Source organism: Colobus angolensis, unplaced genomic scaffold (assembly GCF_000951035.1).
Source record: "Colobus angolensis palliatus isolate OR3802 unplaced genomic scaffold, Cang.pa_1.0 Scaffold114, whole genome shotgun sequence".
NCBI classification, from domain to species: Eukaryota; Metazoa; Chordata; class Mammalia; order Primates; family Cercopithecidae; genus Colobus; species Colobus angolensis.
The window spans coordinates 184,034-198,661 of record NW_012112475.1 but is presented as its reverse complement, the minus strand read 5'-3'; the positions used below and the strand labels follow the sequence as shown (position 1 = coordinate 198,661).

The window sequence follows — 14,628 nt, the reverse complement described above, 5'->3', positions numbered from 1 at the left end:
GTTTGTTTGTTTTTTGGAGACACAGTTTTGCTCTGTTGCCCAGGCTGGACTGCAGTTGTGCAATCACAGCTCACTGCAGCCTTGACCTCCCAGGCTCAAGCGATCGTCCTGCCTCAGCCTCCCCAGCAGCTGGAACTACAGGTGACGCCATCATGCCTGGCTAATTTTTAAAATTATCTTTTGTAGAGACGGTGGTCTCACTGTGTTGACCAGGCTTTGTTCAAACTCCTGGGCCTCAAGTGATCTTCCTGCCTTACAGGTGTGAACCACCATGCTTGATCTTGTCTATTTGTCTAGCCTTCTCTTGCAACTCTTCTTTTTCTTTAGTCAGTCATTCTGCGGCTGGCTTGAATGCCAGCAAAAAGGCACATAAGCCTAAAAGGATGAAAGTATTTGATATATGTGAAGTCAGAGTTTCAGGGCCACCACCTGGGACTGTGCCCGCTTGGATTCCCAGACTTTGGACTATATATTAAGCTTCTTAAGTAGCTACTATATAAACTCCTCTGACAACTCCAAGGGTTCCTTAACTTTGATGAGCATTGGCATTCTCTGAACTTTGCTGCTGGAGTAGATAACCTGGGTGGTGGAGTACTTCCTTGGTTGTAATTTACCTCATCTATGCTCCCTCAACTCATGAGGGAGCAATGAGTTGCCACCTGTGGAAATTATGAGGTGCTCTACTATATTTCTACTTGTTATACCCTCTAAGGGGCTTGGACTAAGCTATTTTATGGCAAAGGTAACTAAAGGGTGAAGGCTAAGGAGTTTGTATCTCAAGATGCACAACATAGGAAGCTCTTGCTTAGATAATGTGAGATGTTTAAAAAAAAAATCTTAGTTTGTAATTCTTATTCTTCCTTTGGCTTTCCACCAGAATAAAATCCAAATTATTATTATTATTATTATTTTTGATACATAATCTTACTCTGTTGCCCAGGCTGGAGTGCAGTGGCAGAATCTTGGCTCACTGCAACCTCCACCCGCCGGGTTCAAGCAATTCTCCTGCCTCAGCCTCCTGAGTGACTGGGATTACAGGTGCCTGCCACCACATCTGGCTAATTTTTGAATTTTTTTTTAGTAGAGACAGGGTTTCGTCATGTTGGCCAGGCTGGTCTTAAACTCCTGACCTCAGGTGATCCACCCGCCTCAGCCTCCCAAAGTGCTGGGATTACAGACGTGCGCCACTGCGCCCAGCTGCAAATTCTTTATCTTGGCTTGCAAAGCTCCCATACAAAGCTTATCTCCCTTCATTTACCATTCTTTCCTGTGCTTGCTATACTTTCCCTCAGGTGTGCCATACTCATTTGCCTCTGTCTGGAATGCTTTCTTATTCCCACCTCTAGTCTTCACATGGCTGGCTCCTTGTCATTTGGATGGTTGCTTAAAAGTCTTCTCAGAAGCCTTCCTTACTACCAAGTCATGTTCTGTCACATCAGCCTGTTTTTCATCATAAATACTTGAATTAGAATATAATCTCCTTGAAAGCCAGATCCTTTACTGTTAATTGCTTTAGGGACAGAGTTTAGAGTTTAGAGCAGTATCTGACACATGGTAGGCGTTCAGATGTTTGTTGACCATGTTTGTCAATGCATACATTTTGTTTGTTTTGAGATATGGTCTCGCTGTGCTGCCCAGGCAGGTCTTAAACACCTAGGCTCAAGCAGTCCTCCTGCCTCAGCCACCTGAGTAGCTGAGATTACAGGTGCAAGCCACCCTGCCCAGCCTTATGTGTGCTTTTTAAATTTTTCTTCCTGTCGCCCAAGCTGGAGTGCAGTGGCACAATCATAGCTCATTGAAGCCTTGACCTCCTGGACTCAAGTGATTCTCCTACCTCAGCCTCCCAAGTAGCTAGGACTATTGGCACATGCCACTATGCCCAGCTAATTTTTTTGATTTTTAGGAGAGATGAAGGCTCGCTATATTTTCCAGATTGGTCTTGAACTACTGAGCTTAGGCAATCCTCTTGCCTTGGCCTCCCAAAGTTCTGGGATTACGGGCGTAAGCCACTGCACGTGGCCCATATGTGTACTTTTTAATTGATCTGAGTTCTGGACTTTTGAAAGCATGGAATTCTACTGATGGGAGTTTGGGTTGATGGTACGGGGAACCTCTATATTTATTTACTAGGATGGGAGAAGTACAAAGGTTATGAGTGAATAAAATTGGTAAGTATTTTAGAGCAAAACTGCTTCTTGAGTAAATTTAGTAAATCTGCCTAATTATGAAGTTAAATTGATTTCATGAGTGAATTAACATCTCATCTATTGAAATATTTTTCATTTCTTTTACATAGTCATCTCAGCAAAACTTAAGGAAAATAAGAAGAATTGGTTTGGACCAAGTCCTTATGTAGAGGTCACAGTAGATGGACAGTCAAAGAAGACAGAAAAATGCAACAACACAAACAGTCCCAAGTGGAAGCAACCCCTTACAGTGTAAGTTTGGAATTATTTTTCTATAGTACGTTTTGTTTAGTAGATGATTGGAAATACAATTAAAAAAAAATGTTTCTCACTTTGGTTTTTTTTGTTTTGAGACGGAGTCTTGCTCTGTTGCCCAGGCTAGAGTGCAGTGGCGTGATCTTGGCTCATTGCTAGCTCTGCCTCCTGGGTTCACGCCATTCTCCTGCCTCAGCCTCCCGAGTAGCTGGGGCTACAGGCGCCCAACACCATGCCCGGTTAATTTTTTTGTATTTTTAGTAGAGCTGGGGTTTCACCGTGTTAGCCAGGATGGTCTCGATCTCCTGACCTCATGATCTGCCTGCCTTGGCCTCCCAAAGTGTTGGGATTACAGGCGTGAGCCACCGTGCCCAGCCTGGTTTTTTTTTTTTTTTTTTTCTTCCTCCTTTCTCTCTTCTTCCCCCCCCCCCTTTTCCTAGGATTCCTTCTGGTCTGCTTTTTTGTTTCTCTTTAAATAGCTGTTTTTATAGTCATTCCCTTTCTTTACCTTCTCTAGTTCAGTTGGTGATGATATTGCTCTTGTCACTGAACAATAACTGAAAAGAGCCCATGGTCACAGACCTAAAAAGATTTCTGGCAGCCCTTTTATTAACTTTGGGTTGAATTAAGTGATTATGAGTACCCCCCTCGGTTTTTTAACCTAATTTTTAAAAATAGTATTTTAATTAGTTTTTTCTTTGTTTTGTTTTGAGATAGTGTCTCACTCTGTCACCCAAACTGAAGTATAGTGGTGCTATCATAGCTCACAGCAGCCTTGAACTCCTGGCCTCAAGAGATCCTCCTGCCTCAGCCTCCCAAGTAGCTGGGACCACAGGCATGCATCACTGTGCCTGGCCAGTTTTTTAGTATTTTAAATTACAGTGCCAGTTATACTGTACTTATTTATTTTTTGAATGAGATGGGATCTTGCTGTGTTGTCCAGAGTGCCCTCAACCTCCCTGGCTCAAGCAGTCTTCCCATCTCAGCCTTTTGCTCCAGTAGCTGGGACTACTACTATACATTTTATTCTACAACTTTCTTTTTGTACTTAACACTAATATCATGATGATCTCTCTACCTGAGTACATATGGATCTTGCATCCCTTATATAGCTTTGTAATATTCCTTAATATGGGTGAACTATATTTTAATAGTTCTGTATTGATTAGTTGGCTCCTAATGTTGTGTTATTAGGCAGTGTCGCGAATACATCCATGTGCATATATCTTTGTATGTTGGTGTTTATATCTGTAGTATAGATTCATAGAAGTAGGATATAGTTCAATTTTAACACAAAGCCCCAAATGTTGGCATTATAATCTAAGATATTGACACCCATTAAAGGTTCATTTTAATTTTTAAAATTACAATAGAAGGAAACACATGGAGCCGGGTGTGGTGGCTCACACCTGTAATCCCAACTCTTTGGGAGACTGAGCCAGGAGGATTCTGTGAGGCCGGGAGTTCAAAGGGGCAGTTTGCTATGATTGCTCCTGTGAATTGCCACTGAACTCTAGCCCGGGCAATGTAGCAAGACCCTGTCTCTACAAAAAGAAAAAAAAATAAGAAGAAAAAGAATGATTTGGCCAGGTATGGTGGGTCACTCCTGTAATCCCAGTAGTTTGGGAGGCCAAGGCGGGAGGATCACCTGAGATCAGGAGTTTGAGACCAACCTAACTAACATGGTGAAACCCGGTCTCTACTAAAAATACAAAAATTAGCTGGGCGTGGTGGTGGGTGCATGTAATCCCAGCTACTCGGGAGGCTGAGACAGGAGAATTGCTTGAACCTGGTAGGCAGAGGTTGCAGGTTGCAGTGAACTGAGATTGCGCCATTGCATTCCAGCCGGGGTGACAAGAGTGAAACCCTGTCTCAAAAAAGAGAGAAAAAAAAGAAGAATTTATGGGAGATCATCTGGAGGCCCATATGATTCCAATGTTCCTCATCTGTGTTTATTTCAGCATAAATGTTTCTTACTTAGGCTTTCTGTTTTTAATTAATGGCCCATCGTAGATTGAGTCGAAATGAAACAATGTATTAATAAAAATTTCAAAAAACCACATGAGGCTGGGAATGATTGCACATGTTTGTAATCCCAGCTACTTGGGAGGATAAGGTGGGAAGATAAGGTGCTTTAGCCCAGGAGGAGTTAGAGATTAACCAGGGCAAAGTAGCGAGTTCCCATCTCATATATATTTTTTCCTTTACCAAGTGAAATCTATAAAAGGTCACAGCCTCCATAATGGCCAGAGATGTTCAGTTGAATTAGATGGTCACCTGATTTCCTCCGACTGCTTTGAGTGCTTACTTGATATGCACTCGAAGGCTCTTAAGCTGTTAATGTCATGAACTCCTTAGTGATTTAAAAGTTAAGAAAAGAGAAACTCTCTTTGTAGTTCTGTGTGGTAATGCTGTTTTTGATCACAGACATTTGGGGAACTTAAATTCAAGTTCTTTTCCTGAATTTTTAAGTTGCAGCAAATTGACCTGGAATTTTATCACTTCCATTGTTGTGTAACAGGCTTTCCAGACTGCTGTTGAGAATTGAATTGAAACAATTAAGACTGGTCATCTTTGACAGTATACTTTGTGTACCTTTTTCTTCCATATTAAAAATAGTAAAGTTAAATTTATTTGCTTTTTATTTCATCCCCGTTATGATTTCTGAACTGACTAATAGAGAATTTTTTTTTCCCACTCACCCAGGCTGGGGTGCAGTGGCGCTATCTCTGCTCACTGCAACCTCTGCCTCCCAGGTTCAAGCAAGTCTCCTGCCTCAGCCTCTTGAGTAGCTGGGATTACAGGCATGCGCCACCACTCCCAGCTAATTTTTTTGTAATTTTAGTAGAGACGGGGTTTCACCATATTGTCCAGGCTGGTCTCCCACCTCAGCCTCCCTAAGTGCTGGGATTACACGCGTGAGCCACTGCGCCTGGCTGAGAAATATTTTCCTAATATGATATATAGTATGAGCTCTCTTGAAAGTAGCATATGAGAATTTTGAAGAGAATGAATACATTGCACCCCCTAAGAAGAAGAGCAATGTGGAATTTTTAGTTTGTTTAATCTACCCATTGCTGTTGAAATGGTGGTGGTAATAGGTACAGGTAGACTTCAAAGGAGGAAAGTGTTTCTTTGTCCCCTCAAACTTGATCACAGTAGAGAGAATGAGATATAGAGAAATTCAAACATCTCTGGAATTTGTCTTTGTATCATTGAACCGTAGGACTGTGGTAGATTATATAGTGCTCCTAGCTTTCTCATGCTTGACTCTAACATTGATTGTATGTGTATTGCAAATTCAAATTTCCCAGTTTACTTTGGAAATACCGTTATAGAGAGTATTCTTTATTGGCATTTAGTAAGGTATGAGTGAGTTCATATTTGATAGTTGGACTGGGCAACTTGCCTCTAGCAGTGTGAAACTTGATGTATGTAATGTAGTCTTCAAATCATTATGTAGCTGACTTAAGGAACTTTTTAATATAAAGTTTAATGTCAAGATTTTATTCAAATTACCGTTCTGCTACTTACTGGCTGTGTGACCTTAGGCAGTTTGCTTTATCTCTGAATATCAGTTTCTGTATCTGAAGAAGGAAGTGATAATTCCCATCTCACAGGGTTACTGTAAAGATAAAATAACCTCAAGCTCTGTAAACTACTAACATAAGGATTTAATTTGTAAAGTTACTCTTCTGTACTACTAAAGTAAAACTAGTTTTCTAATAATTTGTTGCAGGATAAGCAGTTTCACTTTTGTTGACAATATATGATGAATTTACTTCTGTAGTTCAATTACAAGTGAAAATGACCATGTAAGCGTGTAGCATTCAGATAATTTTCATAAGGTTACTGAACATAGGCCAATATTGATTGTATAGTAAACTGTAAGGGGTGCAGTGAGAAGACTTTAGACTTTAAAACTGAATTGTAATTTATTTAGGATCTCATTGTCATATTCAATAAAAATAATATTTTTTCCGCTTTTTTCACTTTTAGTATCGTTACCCCTGTGAGTAAATTACATTTTCGTGTGTGGAGTCACCAGACACTGAAATCTGATGTTTTGTTGGGAACTGCTGCATTAGATATTTATGAAACATTAAAGTCAAACAATATGAAACGTATGTATGTAAGACTAATAGAAATTGCACTTAGCTGTTTGTTTTTCTGGAAGAAATTTATGTGCCAAGCATGCATAATGACTCATGTTCACTCATACTTTTAAGTTTTACTTGGTTATAGGATGAACAGATAGAAGAATTTTACAGTGTTGAAAGTATTCTGAGTAACCTTGGTTTGGCCATTCATTTTGAATTCAGTATTTTTAGTAAATATTTGTTTACTTAGCAAATAGATATTAGTAAAGTAATACATAGTTAATTGTGGAAAAACTAAAATATAGAGCAGAGATGAAAGAAAAAATAAAAATCCCACTTCAGAGACAAATCCAATGAATATTTTTACAGATTTCCTTTTCAAATGGTTTTTTTTGGGAGGAACATGGGGAGACAAGGACACACACTCTGTTTCCCAGGCTGGAGTGCGGTAGCTATTTACAGATGCAGTTGCAGCACAGTGTAGTCTTGAACTCCTGGCCTCAAGTGATTATCCTGCCTCAGCCTCCTGAGACTGAGACTAGGCGGGTACCACCACATTCAGCTTTAATTAAATGCTTATTTTTTAAAATGTCCTCATTTTATGTGGTTGTGGTTTATATAATATGGAAATATGTGTAGTTTGTTTTAATTAATATATATTAAATATATAATTATATATTAATAAAACACATTTTTTCTACCCCTCGACTATCTAAAACATACTTCTAATAATTTTCTCGTTTAGGGCTTATTAGATATAATTTATCCTTAAATTATGTTTTAACTCAATTCAGGTATGTATTGCTAAGTAATCTTTATTCTTACGCTAACCCATTTTATACTATAGTCTTACAAGGATGGAATGAAAATAATAAACGATGGACATACTATTTTACATCATGGATATGAAACATTAACAAATTTTGTCCTTTTTAAAAGATACAGTGTTTTGGTGTCAAAAGTACTCAAACCTTGGGTGAAACAAAGTTAAACAATTTATATGTACATATAGTTATATTTTCTTGGACATCACATATTTAACAGTTAATTTTTAACAGTTAAGATGCCTTAACCGGGGAAAAAAGTGGCCATTTTTTCTGTAACTTTATTTTCTTCCAGTTGAAGAAGTAGTTGTGACTTTGCAGCTTGGAGGTGACAGAGAGCCAACAGAGACAGTAGGAGACTTATCAATTTGTCTTGATGGACTACAGTTAGAGTCTGAAGTTGTTACCAATGGTGAAACTACATGTTCAGAAAGTAAGTGACCACCTTTTTAAGGTCTTTAATGATCCTTCTTGATAAAATAGCCATTGTAGTATGCTGTATGTAATTATTTTGATTTTTTTTTTTCAGATTAATAAAATGTGTTTTTCTCGCTGGTGTGGTGGCTCACACCTCTAATCCCAGCACTTTGGGAGGCTGAGGCAGGAAGATTGCTTGAGCTTGGAGGTTGAGGCTGCTCTGAGCTGTAATCATGTCACTGCAGTCCAGCCTAGGTGACAGAGTGAGACCTTGTTTCTTTAAAAAAAACAAAAAAGAAAGAAATGATTTTTTTCTTTTTAAAAAAGAGACATTGATCACTTTAAACATTTTCTTTTTAGTTTAATCTACCCATTGCTGTTGAAATGGTGCTGGTAATAGGTATAGGTAGACTTCAAAGGAGGAAAGTGTTTCTTTGTCCCTCAAACTTGATCACATTAGAGAGAATGAGATATATTCGTATTTCTATGAATAAAAGCATGTATATTTTTACATAAGTTGAAAAATTAGCCAAATAGAAGTTCAATCACATTTGGCTCTATGAGTAATGAGTTGATTAATACAGTATTTATTCTATAGGCCCACTATGGCAGTTCATATGGGTTAGATGCCACATTGCCAACTGTGCCAATGGCAGACAGAATTTATTGTCTGTAGCAGTGTGTGGTTGAGTTTAAAACCTTTTTTTTTTTTTGGTACAGAGTCTTGCTCTGTCGCCCAGGCTGGATTGCAAGTGGCATGATCTCACTGCAAGCTCCGCCTCCTGATTTCACGCCATTCTCCCGCCTCAGCCTCCCCAGCAGCTGGTACTACAGGTGCCTGGCTAATTGTTTTGTATTTTTAGTAGAGATGGGGTTTCACCGTGTTAGCCAGGATGGTCTTGATCTCCTGACCTCGTGATCCACCTGCCTTGGCCTCCCAAAGTGCTGGGATTACAGGCGTGAGCTAACGTGCCCGGCGTTTTTTGTTTTTTTTTTTTTTTAAGATAAGAGTTTCGCTCTTGTTGTCCAGGATGGAGTGCAATCTCGGCCCACCGCAACCTCCACCTCCTGGATTCAAGTGATTCTCCTATCTCAGTCTCCCGAGTAGCTGGGATTACAGGCATGCGCCACCACGCCCAGCTAATTTTTTTTTTTTTTTTTTAGTAGAGATGGGGTTTTTCCATGTTGATCAGGCTAGTCTCAAGCTCTTGACCTCAGGTGATCCGCCCACCTCAGCCTTCCAAAGTGCTGGGATTACAGGCGTGAACCACTGCATTCGACCTCTAAATCCTTCTTAACACTGTACCACACAGCCATTACAAGCTGAAATCCATTTACCATTCCCCTTCTACTTCTGTAGGCTACACTTGCAGGGATACCTTTTGACAATACTAATTCATTATATGTGCATTAGTAAATCTTAGAATCTCTGATTTAGTGGTGTGTGTTGAAGAAAAATAAACTGTGTGGCACCTTAGTGGCTAAGTGTATTTTCACTTGAAACATAGATTTTAGAGGCCTGAAGACAATGAAAGAGCAGATTAATGGATTTCTTGATGAGTTTGATGAAGATCTTTTTGGTTTACTTAGAAACTGCATTATGAAACATTTTGCAGCTGTCAGGTGCTATTCTTTTTCTACTTTATCGAAAGACTTCCTACTTCCTTTTTGACTCATGACTTTTAAAAATAATAGGACAGGCTGGGCGCAGTGGCTCACACCCCTTGATCCCAGCACTTTGGGAGGCTGAGGCAGGAGGGTTGCTTGAGCCCAGGAGTTCAAGACCAGCCTAGGCAACGTACAAAACCCTGTCTCTGCAAAAAATTCAAAAATTTGCCATGTGTGTGGCACGTGCCTGTAGTCCAGGTACTTGGGAGGCTGAGGTGGGAGGATCGGTTGAGCCCAGGAGTCAGAGGTTGCAGTGAGCCAAGATCGCACCACTGCACTCCAGCCTGGGTGACAGAGTGAGACCCTCTCTCAAAAAAAAAATAAAGTAGCAAGACCTAATAAGTCTTCCAGATTAGTTCTTTGGGGCTAGTGAGGATGGAAAGAAATTTCTGAAATGGTTATACTGATTTGGAGTTAACACTTTGATTATTGTTCACAAGAAGTCTCTAATAGTCACATTTTTCTATACATAAATTGGAAGTCTGGAAGATAAAATACAAGTTATATTGTTAAACTGCCTTAAACCTCAGTATTTATAGTGTCCTCAGCTTTGCCCCCCAGAAGTTGAAACTATTACTAATGTAAAATATTTAATAATTGCTGGGCGCAGTGGCTCTCGCCTGTAATCCCAGCACTTTGGGAGGCCAAGACGGGCGGATCACGAGGTCAGGAGATCAAGACCATCCCGGCTAACACGGTGAAACCCCGTCTCTACTAAAAATGTAAAAAAATTAGCCAGGCATGGTGGCGGGCTTCTGTAGTCCCAGCTACTTGAGAGGCTGAGGCAGGAGAATGGCGTGAACCGAGGGGGCGGAGTTTGCAGTGAGCCGAGATCAAGCCACTGCACTCCAGCCTGGGCGACAGTGAGACTCCATCTCAAAAAAAAAAAAAAAAGAATTAGAGTATTAACAATATCATTGCATCCACCTGTATTTTTCTCCTGTATCATTCCTTTTCTTTCCTTTAGAGATAATCACTATTCTGAACTTTGAATTTATCATTTCTGTGGTCTTTAAAAGTTTTATCCTATGTGTGATATATAAGCAGTACTTGTATGTTTCTCTTGTGCTCTACGAAAATATCAGTGTTGCCTTTTTATTTATTTTTTTGAGTCGGAGTCTCCCACTGTCACCCTGGCTCGAGTGCAGTGGCACGATCTCGGCTCACTGCAACCTCCGCCTTCCGGGTTCAGGCGATTCTCCTGCCTCAGCCTCCGGAGTAGCTGGGATTACAGGCATTGGCCACCACACCCAGCGAATTTTTAGTGTTGCCTTTTTCTTTTTCTGAGACGGAGTCTCACTCTGTCGCCGAGGCTGGAGTGCAGTGGCATGATCTTGGCTCACTGTAAGCTCCACCTTTCCGGTTCATGCTATTGTCCTGCCTCAGCCTCCTGAGTAGCTGGGACTACAGGCCTTTTAAGATTTAGTTATGTAATTGTGTCTGTAGTTATATAATTTACTACTGCATAGTAATCTGTTGAGTGAATGTACTGGGTTTTAACATTTTTATATCAAAGGACATTTGCTTAGCCATTTTTTTTTTTTTTGCCATTATGAGCAGCGATGCATTGAACATTTTTGCATATGTTTATTAATAAACAGATTTAACGTTTATGTTGGGTATATGCTTGAGAGTAGAATTGCTGGGGTATTTTTATTTTCAGCTCTACAGTATTTATTGCTTCTTCAAATATGCTATTTGTTAGGATTTTTTAAACTGAGATGAAATTTACATAACAAACAATTAACCATTATGTAGAGTGTACACCTTAGTGGTGTTTAGTGTGTTCATAATGATATACATCCACCATCTCTCTCTCTAGTTTCAGATCTTTCTTGTTACCTGAAAAAAAAAAAAAAAAAAAAACCATTTATTTCTTCTCCCAAGCCGTGATAACTACTAATCTGCTCTCTGTCTCTATGAATTTGCCTATTCAGGAGGATATATCACATAAAAGGAATCATGTGACTTTTTTTTCTGGATTCTTTACTTAGCATAATGACTTTGAGGTTCATCCAATTTGTAGAATGTGTCAGTACTTCCTTTCTTCTTATGGCTGTGTAATAATTCTACTGTGTGTATATGTGCCACAATTTGTTTATCCATTCATTCATTGATACACATTTGGCTTACTTCCATTTGGCTGTTACGAATTATAAATAATGCTGCTATAAGCATTTGTATAGAAATACGTTTTCATTTCTTTTGGATGTATACCTTAGGAGTAGATTTCCTGATGCTTGTTTTTGATAGTTTCTCATTTCTTCCTTGTAACTTTTTTTGATACATCGGATTTTTTTTTAAACATTCTCCGTTTGATAATTCCAGTGTCTGAAATCCTTGGGTATGTAAATGGTTTTTTGTCTCTTCTTCATTGAGGTTTGTTTTCATTTGCATTTGTTCTTCGATTGCAAGTTTATATTTGATCTTAATCTGTTGGAATCTTAAGGGCCTAAATTGGGGATTCTTTGCCCCAGAGAAAATTTCTTTTGCTTCTGCTAGTTGCTAGGGTGTACCACTGAACTGGGAACACTTAACCTCCTTTTCTACGTGTGTATTTCTAAAATGGATCAGACCCTTACCAACCTAATGTGGCAGGCTCTGGTTCAGCCCCCCAGGTTTGCTGCTTACCCAAGACTTTCTAATCCATTTGAGGATTGAAAATGGCCCTCTGGGTAACCCAGTTTTTCACATTTGCTTACTGCATACTTGTGTCCATTCACTTTGTTTTTTTTTCTTTTTGAGACTGGATCTCGCTGTGTTATCCAGACTAGAGTTCAGTGGCTATTCAGTGGAGCGGTTATAGCACACTGCACCTTTGAACTCCGGGCCTCAAGGAGTCCTCCTGCCTCAGCTTTTTGTGTAGCTGGGACTTCAGGTGCTCACTACCACACCTGGCTTCAATTCACTTTTTTGTTTTTGAGATTGCTAGACATCCAAGAAATAGGAACGATGTGTTAAACTGCTTTATCTAGGAGCTAGTTATTTTGTGGTGGGAGGGCAGGCCATTTTGACGAGCTTAATGAGTAGAAGATACCTTTGTAGATCTTCTAAAGTTTCTTGTGGGTAAAATGTGCATTTAGCAATCTGAAAAATTTTCTTGAGGAAATTTGGATTGGGAATACCTTTAAAAGGCAATACATTTGTAAAATGCAGTGGTTAAGAGCAACCATTGTTCTCTTCTTGGACGTTCATTGTATAAGTGTTAGATTTTTGTTGTTGTTGTTAACTATTCTCTGGTTGTAAGCAGAGGATAAGATCTAAATAATTTATGCCATAAATTTCATAGTTATGGCTTCACTTTATATTGGAGTGAAATAAAAGAACAAATATTCCAGGCATAGTAGCTTACACCTGTAATCCCAGCACTTTGGGAGGCCAAGGCAGGAGGATCACTTGAGTCCAGGAGTTTGAGACCAGCATGGACAACATGGTGAGACTCCATGTATTCAAAAAAATTTTTTTTAAATGTAGCTGATTTTGTGGTGGCATGCATCCATGTATCCTCCCACTTGGGGAGGCTGAGGTAGGAGGATTGCTTGAGCCTGAGAGGTTGAGGCTGCAGTGAGGTATGACCATGCCACTGTACTCCAGCCTGGGCAATGCAACAAGACCCTTTGTCAAAAAAAATATATATATAGAAGAAAAATGAGCCTTGTTTAGACTTTCCTAATGAGATGTAAATTTTGAGAGATAATAGTTATTGTGACTGCTTATATGTGCTAGCACTGTGCTAAATGTTTACATGTTTAATTCTTACAAATACTCTATGAAGTAGGTGTCATCCCCATTTTATACATGCAGGAAAAGGTATAGGAAGTCAAGTATACTTTTGTAAGGTCACAAAGTAATAAAGCTAGGATACAAACCTAGGCAGTGTGCCCTCAGAATTCATGTGATTAAAATACTGTTCTTTGTCACTGTAGTGAGAAAGTTTAGAAGTAGCAAATCATGGTTGACTTAAATGGAGTATTCCTAATGGTTTTCTTAATTTTGAGAAAAGTGAACTACTAATAGACACATTTTAGTAACTTATGCTGGATAGTTTGTTGTGGTTTTCTGATTTCATTTATGTCCCATTCATAAGCCATTTTAGGGGACTGTATTCCGTATTAAAACATTCTTAAACTGAAATTTACCCTTTATAGCCAAAATGTATTTCATTGTACCATTTTTTTTTTTTACCACGTTAACATCTTTATTGAGTTCTGTTTTATACAACATAAAATTTACCCATTTCAAGTGTATAGCTTAATGAATTTTAGTAACTTAAGTGAGGGATTCAACTATCACTGTAATTTAGGTTTAGAACATTTTTATCCCCTCAGTAAAATCCCTCTTGCCTGTTTACAGGAGCGTCCCTTCTCACTGTCAGCCACAGGCAACCACCACTAATCAATTTTTTTTTTTTTTTTTTTTTGTGAGATAGAGTCTTGCTCTGTCGCCCAGGCTGGAGTGCAGTGGCACGATCTCTGCTCACTGCAACCTCTGCCTCCTGGGTTCAAGCCTCCCCAGTAGTTGGGACTAGAGGCGCCCACCACCATACTCAGCTAATTTTTGTATTTTTAGTAGAGACGGAGTTTTGCCATGTTGGCCAGGCTGGTCTCAAAGTCCTGACCTCAGGCAATCCGCCTACCTCGGCTTCCCAAAGTGCTGGGATTACAGGTGTGAGCCACCACGCCCGGCTTTTATTTTTTATCTCTAAAAATTTGTGTTTTTCTGAACATTTGTATAAATGGAATCATAAAATATGTGTTTTTTTGTGTCTGGCTTCTTTCACTTAGCATAATGTTTTTGAGGTTCATCCATGACACAGCGTGTTTCATTAGTTTGTTCTCTTTTATTACCAAATGGTATTAATCCCATTCTATAGACAACATTTTATTCACATACTATTTTAAAGATACATATTTCTAGAGTGGATGAGACATTTACCAACTTTGCTAAAGTATGGTATAGTATAGTGGTGACTCATTTTTTTTAAAATTAATTAATCCACCAATTATGCTTTGTTGTAATATGGTAATGATTTCACTGTTTTAAACTATGATTCTATCCAGGGACTATTGTTCCTTTACTAAGTGAACCTAGATGGTTGAACTTGAGTTCTTGTTTCTGCGTTTGATAATTTTTCTTTCTCTTTCCCTGTTTACCATTTGTTTTTGCTTCTTTAAATGT

At 39.1% G+C, this 14,628-nt stretch overlaps 1 protein-coding gene across 4 annotated transcripts in view; it reads left to right on the top strand.

Moving 5' to 3' along the window:
- The window catches only part of ITCH (itchy E3 ubiquitin protein ligase), a 140,398-nt gene that overhangs the window by 43,486 nt on the left and 82,284 nt on the right, over positions 1 to 14,628 (top strand). For 3 of the 4 annotated variants that reach the window (XM_011959365.1, XM_011959383.1, XM_011959372.1), the window contains 3 exons: positions 2,297 to 2,438; positions 6,441 to 6,565; positions 7,661 to 7,798. In XM_011959365.1, the coding sequence (XP_011814755.1) occupies positions 2,297 to 2,438; positions 6,441 to 6,565; positions 7,661 to 7,798 (405 nt within the window). The remainder of the gene's footprint in view (positions 1 to 2,296; positions 2,439 to 6,440; positions 6,566 to 7,660; positions 7,799 to 14,628) is intronic. The other variant, XM_011959392.1, reaches the window with a different exon arrangement.